General features: G+C 29.4%; 1 protein-coding gene across 1 annotated transcript in view; it reads left to right on the forward strand.

Moving 5' to 3' along the window:
• The window catches only part of LOC106469111 (conserved oligomeric Golgi complex subunit 5-like), a 79,866-nt gene that overhangs the window by 40,164 nt on the left and 31,181 nt on the right, over positions 1–8,521 (forward strand). The window contains exon 8 of the mRNA XM_022397538.1: positions 5,881–5,958. Within this exon, the coding sequence (XP_022253246.1) occupies positions 5,881–5,958 (78 nt within the window). The remainder of the gene's footprint in view (positions 1–5,880; positions 5,959–8,521) is intronic.

The following is an 8,521-nucleotide window of genomic DNA, read 5'->3' on the forward strand; positions in this document are numbered from 1 at the left end:
TTGTTATAGTTTTCATGCTATAACTTTTAAATTAGTAAGCGAATGTTAACGAAATTTGGCACATTATCAGTAAACATTACAGTGCTTTAATATGCAAAATATCAAATTTGTTTATTAAGTCTTAAGGTTTGTAAAACAATTTTTCTCCTGCCCTTTTTTTCTTTTTGCATGTTGCCTATCTAACATGCAAAGTAATTTTCATTTTAAGATTAAAAATACTTTTATGCATCAGAAAATTTTCAAATTTTACATGCGAAATCTTTATAAGATAGTTATCAAACATTTCTTAAGAAAAACTTTTTTTTTTTAAATGTTATTTTCAGTAATGAAATTCAGTGGGGGTTCGGTTGATTTGACCGATCTCATAACGACTATAAAAATTAAGAAATAAATATAAATTATGCCACTTTCATTCTAGAATGAACACAAATTATAACAGGAAAACATAAATGTTTAGACTAAATAAATTAAATCTCATAACATTTATATATATATTTATTATTTTTCTTATATTGACCATTCAGCCGTGCCTGGCTAACAATACAGAAGTTACAGTGATGTGGCACACGTGCACTCATGTTACCAGATCCAATAACATAAAACTGACCTTCAGTCTGTACAAAGTAATTTTTCTTGGCTGTGTTTTTGTAGACTACTATTTTGTAAAATACAGCCACATTTCCATTATTATACATTAGATATTGTTACGTCTCTGCTCGTTTGTTAATTTCCAGTATAAGTTCTTTCCGAGGAACTTCAGTGATACAAGTCCCTTCTTGATTAAAACTAGTTTATTCTTTCTCGATAGAACTTTGTATTACACAGAATTTCCAATCAGTATGTTAAACTTTACTTTTATAACACACGCTATAAATCACAGTGATTCACACACTTTATTTACAGTACCTACTGTTCGCTTGACTCAATTATCTATATCTTCAATCTATCTCTCTATATTGCTGGCTTTCTTTGCCAGGCTTGTATATCAAAAAAGAGGACATCTAGTAAACACTCGGACATTTGCGGGGTTCCCCGATAATTAGATACTCCAGCACACATGCTCCCAGCATCACGCGACTTCTACTGTCGTATAAATATGTACATAGATTATTGCTATTTTGAAATAAGTTCTTAAACGTACTTTCTTAAACATAGAACAGTAAATAAAGAATTATCTCTTCTAGATACAACCTTTGTACTTGGTTGCTGCTTGATGTAGGCTGCTATGCCTTTACAAATTTTGCACATGGAGGATATTAAACAAAATAATTTTTATTAGGTTTTATATATATACATTTGAATAACTAAAAAATCTTAAATTACTATATCAATACCATAGAATTCCACTATAATTTATCAAGCTTAGTAATTAAGATGTATTTTAGTCCTAAAAAATATCAAATTTTGAGCACACTAAAGACACACCCACCTCCTTGAAATATTGGTCCAAAAGAAAGAAATGGCATCCAAGCTCATTAAAATGGCTGAGAAAGCCACTAGGAGGATATTCTGAGCTTCCGATTAGTTAATCATGTCATATATATAGAAGTAAGTGTATCATATAAGGGAAAGTTTTCAAAAATGGAAAGAGCTGGACAGGGTGCCACTGTGTTTGATTTATGATATGAGCAATATCTTAGCAAACAGAAAAGATAAGATGTCCATATTTTATATTCTAGCTTGTCAATATCAATAATTTGAGTTTCTAATTTGTATGAAACTATAGACTTAGTATTTTTACTTCACAAACATCTAATTTGAACCAGTGCTGCATTCAACATATCACGTGACACACAAAAATCAATGTTTATCTGTGTTTTTTAATATTTACTTTTAAATTAAGAAATTGAGTAATGGAAAGTATTAAAATATGAATTATAATCTACAGTTTATACCAAACTTATTGATATAAATTCATGAAATAGTAGTTCAATAAAATTTTGAATGCGAGTCAACAAACAAGATGACATGGCCTTTCACCTGTGACCCGTCTCGAAAGGGATATACTGTTGCTTCATATGGCAGTTTCCATTGTACGGAGCTTCTACAAATGGTAGTTAAATCAATATTATTAGACTGTACATGTGTGTTAGTTACAAGACCATGCTATTTTATATCACTTGGATAAAAGTATATTAGAGTTGCATCAGGAGGATTTTGCTATACAGTAATTGTGGTCAGTTGAGATTGCTGTGATTCAACCATTTTACTTGTGAAAACAGCCATTAATTTTGAGAATTGCCTGGAAGCTTATTATCCTTTATGAACTTTACATTTACATTTAATACCTTGTTAACACTACCAAGGAGGTATGCCCACATTTATCACAATAAAAAATGTTTTGAACTAAGAAGTTATTTTTTGTAAATATATCATTCACTTTGTGAATGAGGATGTTTTATACCTGATTAACTTAAGGTAGGTTGTGAAGCTCATGTTATTCAAAACACACTGTTGTGTGAGTTTTTGTACTTCTGTAGAGAGTATTGAAGTTTCCCTTCTTCAATATATTGTTCTTTAGCCCTAAGTAGTTTAGCAGTCTTGCAGTACAAATATCCTTCTTCAGAAAAGGCTGTAATTTATCAGGTAGGATTGTATTGTGAAGTGTCAGAATTTACTGTGAAGTAAATATAGAGTTGTATGTTGACTGTGGCACCACAACTCACATTTGTGGCAACATACCACTACATAAGCATGTATAAATAATTCATATTAAATGTGATAAACCCTTTGTACTTTACTTGGAACATCAGATTTGTGAACACTAAGTTAACACCTTCACTGTTGTAGCAGAGTTTATTCCCTATGTACAATATTTTTCTGTAATTTTCTAATAATGTTACAGTATTTTTATACAGTTTCAAAGCCACTAAAACAGGTTGTTTTTAATTTCACAATGGAATTGTTTGATTTGTGACATCATATTAATTCATTATGTAGTAACTCTTAAAAATTTCTTGCTTGACATTTTTAGCCTTATTACTATTATTAACATAATTCATCCCTCTTGGTATATGTAGATGTAGTGCACACTTAGCAAGTATCCACTATTAAAAACTTATATGAAATAAAACTTGGGACTACTTCAGCATTCACTGCTTTGATTTTTCTGGTATAACAGGCAGAGAAATCTATTATGCAAGTGATAGAATAGTTGATTCTTTCTTGAGTGATTTCCAACAACAGAAGTAAAGCAGTGAATGTCAGGGAAGTGCTGAAATTTGTTCTATACCTTCTTTGAATAAAAAAGTATTATGCTAAAGATGTGCAGTAATCATATTATCTACACAACATATAATATAACCACTATAAAACATGGGGATTTTTGTGCGATGGAATTATATCTGTGGGGGGATATAGAGAAAGAAGATTAACATATGCTGTCAACTTTATGCACAATGCATACATTGTACAAATATCATGCTGTAGGCCCTATGGCACAACACATTGAAAGGGTTAGTTCTGAAGATCATATATCTTAAGTTTCAAAACTTATGAAAATAATATTATGATTATTTTGTCAGTGTAAACAGTTTTTGTTAAACCAACAATGCTTTGAAAACAAATGAAGGTTGTTATGAGTTATGTAGTAAATCGCAACTTCCAATGCGTAATACACTTACCAGACATCAAGTTTGCAGAAACTGTTTGAATGTATTTATTATAGGCACGTAGCTGTATATTGATTACTGATATAAGCATTGCAAGTTATAATACATCTTTATTTCCTGTTTACAGCACCTGCCATCTTTCAAAAGGGTTTTTATAATTAGTGTCTGCCTTCCTCTTTGAACAAATTTTCAGTGCAGTACAGCAGTAGAAAAGTGGACATAGTTGTGTTTTTTACATGTACTTCTGACCCCATTTGTTCTGAAGCTGTAAATATTACAATGCATTACAGCTTTTAAGACACCATATACTTCAATTCATACCCTTTTAGATGATATCTTTATTTTAAAAGTGAATACATAAACATTGAGATGATTTATATTATTTAGTAATAGAAGTGCTAATTATCAGGAGATATGTGTAGTTATTCTTTATAGATGATATTTCTAATGATTTAAAATGAGAGTTCATAAAATATTAAGACTTAAAGAGCTAAACTAGATTTTTAACTCTTTCGCTGTGGGCTCAGCCAATTTGATGGAGCAAACTGACTATCATAGCTTTCACACTATAACTTTTAATATGTTTTCTTTATCTTCATGAAATTACTCAAGCTTTCAGTAAACAAACAAGTCTTTTGTACACAAAAGGTCAAATTCTTTAATTAAGAATTTTTACTAAAAATTTCTCCATGAATATTTGGCATCAAAGTGCTGACTGCTCTAATGCAAAGTGATTTTCATGTCAAGATTAAAAATACTTGTGTTATTTTCCCTATCCTAACTCTATATGCATTTGTTCAATTTGACTATTTCATAACCACTATAAAAAAAATATATAACTATATTTAAGCTACCCATTTTTTTTTCTTGCTAGAATGACTGCGATTTGTAACAGGAAACTGCAGTTTCTTATCCTAAATAGCTTAAAGCTCATAACAGTATACATCTGTGTCTACTTCAATTTTATTGTTTTTTTGAACCATGTATAACTAATAATCCCACCACACATGTTGTAAATTACTTAGTGAACATGTAGCTTACATTATCTTGTCAAATCATGTAATGCATGAGCTGCTCAGAAGCATACCTTGTCAGTGTTTTTTATTGTTATTATTTTCATTGTCTTACTTAATCTAACTTCATCTAACCTATTAAATTTCTAGTTTTTACCTTTTAGTTACTTTTATAATATTATATAAAAATACACATGAAACCAAGAAAAATAGTACTTACCTGAACCTTGTTTTTTTTTCTGTTGATGAAATTTAAACTTACTTTTTTCATACTAATGGTACTACTACATGGAATAATTAATGTAAAAAGCAAACATACAACAAACAATGTCCTATAACTCATAATTTTTCTTGTTTTCTATCTATGTCATAAGAGCTTTTAAAAATTCAGCAAAGCTTGTCAGTGTAATTCCTATGAGAATAAAGTTTCAAACTGGATGTGAAATAGAAAGTTTTCTGTATGGGAAAACAATGTAATATAACATGTTATTTGATAGATTAAAACTTTGGCTTTCTACTGATTATAAACAATGTAGTATTAAATGTCAGAGAGAACCATTGGCAATTTGTGAAAGATACAATGTGACAGGTGTGCATAGTAAGTGGGTTTGCTTTTCTAATTTATGACTCTGTAGGCAAATAAAATTGAAGGCTAAAAGTTATGCTTTGCCTGAGTAACATCTATTTTAACATTAGTAAGACTTGGAGAACAAATGTCACAATTCTCATACTAGGGCAGATTGAGGATTTTTTGAAATATTTTCTTATAAATTTAAGAACTTATAACTCATACAATATTAAAATTTGATTAACTGACGATGTTTTGATGCCAAGTTTATTCATAGAAAAAATTACAATAAAAATAGTTTAATTAATAGGTAGCATTTTGTTTTGCCAATGTAGGAGGCCTTACAGTCTCCACATGTGCAAATGTATACAAGCTATGAACAAAGATAAATTGGGAGAAGGTTTTTAGTATGAGAAAAAATGTTATACATGTGATATATATTGGGAATTTCCATGAAAACACAAAAAGTTGAGTAACCACTATATACACCAACATAGTTTAATTAAATTTTGAATATAACTCTTAAAAAGATGTTACATGTTGATTTGCTTGTGGTGAGAGTATTAATATAAAGAAAGTGGTGATCGAAATATTTTAAAGCATCTACTTTCTTAACACATTGATTTTGTGTTTCATTTTACAATTAAGAATTCAAAGTTGATTTTTTCTTTTATGTTATTATATACAGATACAACACTTGCAGAAAGTATTGGCTAAAAAACGAGATCCAGTGAGCCATGTTTGTTTTCTTGATGAATTTTCCAAGGTAGGAGACAAAACTAGTTTTATAAACTGCTATATAGCACAATAAGAATTTTAACACGTCCCTTATGAGCCACGGGGTGATTTTACACTACAATTTGTTGAATATTAAAAGTAAGTTCAATCCAGAAAATAGGGTGGTTTTGGACTGATCTTTTCTAGACAAATATGAGACAAGTTTTTGTTTGTTCATTGATAAATGTTTAAGTAAAATACAGCATTCTCAAGTCTCCATACTAGCTAGTACTAAGGTTTACCTGCTGGAAGTAAATTTAGTATATATATATCAATAAAGGTACATTCTTAGCATCATTAGTTAAGCACTTGCCAATCTTTTATACTTCTGCTTTCACTTTTTTTTATTTAACTTTCAGTTAAGATGTAAGTGATTTCACCTGCAATTTGATAGGAAAGGTCAAAGCATCACAATAGCCATCAGTAGGATGAGTAGATAGGAACAATTTGAAAACAGCTACAGACATCATATTGTACTAGGGCTTGCTGCACAATATCTACCAAGGTGGTTCTAAACGGTTCCTGAATACCTCTGTATGTCATTTGGAAACTTCCATACTTCTTGTACTTGGCCATTAAGTTTCTGATGTGCTGACAGATTTCAGTCACCGTAACACTTCAAATCACTTTTCGCAGCCCCAATGCTAAAAGAATGTGGGAAATGCTTTCTTTTAAGACAATAAACATGTCAAAAAAATTACAGTTCAAATTAAAAACTGGATTGGGTAGCTGTTTTGTTTTTTTTTCCAACAAAAATATCCCCCACTGGCTCGTGAGGGGACTGATAAATTTTGTTTTATGAAAATGTTTCTTATTTTTTGCCAAGCATGTATAACATATACTTCATGAGACCCTCACACTTTTGATTTTAATTCTAAGAAGAATTATAATGGTTTAAAAATGTTTACCGTACTTATTTTTACACAAAATCTTTAATTGAGAAAAATACTGTTTATACAAAATATATTTTAAAATTATTACTTTAATAGCTTTCAAATTTTGTTGTTTATAGATGGAAATTATTGTTTTTAATTAAATTACATTTTTGTATATTTTTTTTGCATTTTATTTACAGCTGTTTACAGTTTGTTGTAAATTACTTGACTGGTACCAGTAAGAAATATAATTGCTGACTAATTAATTTGCATTAAAGTATCTCAAGTGTAAAATCTCAGTTAGTAAATTTTAAAACAGGTCATTAAGCAATCACTAATCTTTGTATATTTACTTTTAAATTAAGAAATTAAGTAATGTATAATACTAAAATTTGAATTATATTCTACAGTTTGATACCAAACTTATTGACATACATTCATAAAATAGTAGTTTAATAAACACGATGACATGGCCTTTGACCCATGACCCACTTCGGTAGGGTTAAAAAAGTATGTTAATTATGTTGTGCTTATATACTGATGCTATTTCTTGTTTATTCAAAATTTTATTACTATATTTGCCCTTTTAAGCCCTCTGTCTTTATTAATGTTCTCCCCCACATTTTTGGAAAATAACAAATCTTTGTCAGACTGAATTGCCCCATCTTATAGTCACTTGATCTTTAAAATAAATTCCTAATATGAATTACTTCCAACTATAAAATTGCCAACTTTCAAACCATAACTTGTTGTCAATCCAGCAACTTTTGAAAGAACGGATGTCTTTAAAGTATTACTTACCATAATGTTTTAGTAATACTGGCAAGTGCTTAACGTCTTGTTGGCATCCTTTAAAATGTATCTCAATAGCATATTGTGCCATTCATTTTGAAAATTTATTTTTGAAGTAAGATGAATTAACCCTTTCTCAATGGGCTCATTATAAAGTACACGAGTTCGTATACACATTTGCACAGGTTAAGTATTTACATTATAACTTTCAACTCAGTATATGTATCTTCACAAAATATGGTAAACTTTTAGTAAATATTACAAGTCCTTTGTATTACAGAAAATAAGATTTTTTAAAAAACTTTTTTAATAAAGATTTCTTTGTGAATATATCGAGTCTGTTTTGTTACTAGTTCAAGTACGAAGTGCTTTTCATGTTATGATTAAAAAAACTATTCTTTGCCCCGAAAATCTCAAATATCATTTGTGTAATCTTTACAGTCTTCTAAATACATTTCAAATATTTGTTTTCAGTAAAACTTTATATTTTATCTGTTATTTACTCTACCCTAATTCTATACAGGGTCAGTAACCACCATAAAAAAATTAGGAAATAAATTATGCTTTTTTCGTTCTAGAATGGCTACAAATTATAACACGAAAAGACATGTTTTGTCTAAATAGCTTAAATCTCATAACATTATACACACACACGTATATATTAATCTATTATTTTTATTATATTGACCTTTTCAGCCGTGCCTGGCTAACATTATAGAAGTTACAATGACGTGGTGCACATGCATACGTTACCATATCCAAGAATATAAAACTGGCCTTCACAAAATGACCTGTGTTTTAGTGGACTAGTATTTTGTAAAATGTAGTCACATTTCAATTATTATACATTATATATATATATATATATATATATATATACACACA

The sequence above is a fragment of the Limulus polyphemus genome, unplaced genomic scaffold (assembly GCF_000517525.1).
Source record: "Limulus polyphemus unplaced genomic scaffold, Limulus_polyphemus-2.1.2 Scaffold3311, whole genome shotgun sequence".
NCBI classification, from domain to species: domain Eukaryota; kingdom Metazoa; phylum Arthropoda; class Merostomata; order Xiphosura; family Limulidae; genus Limulus; species Limulus polyphemus.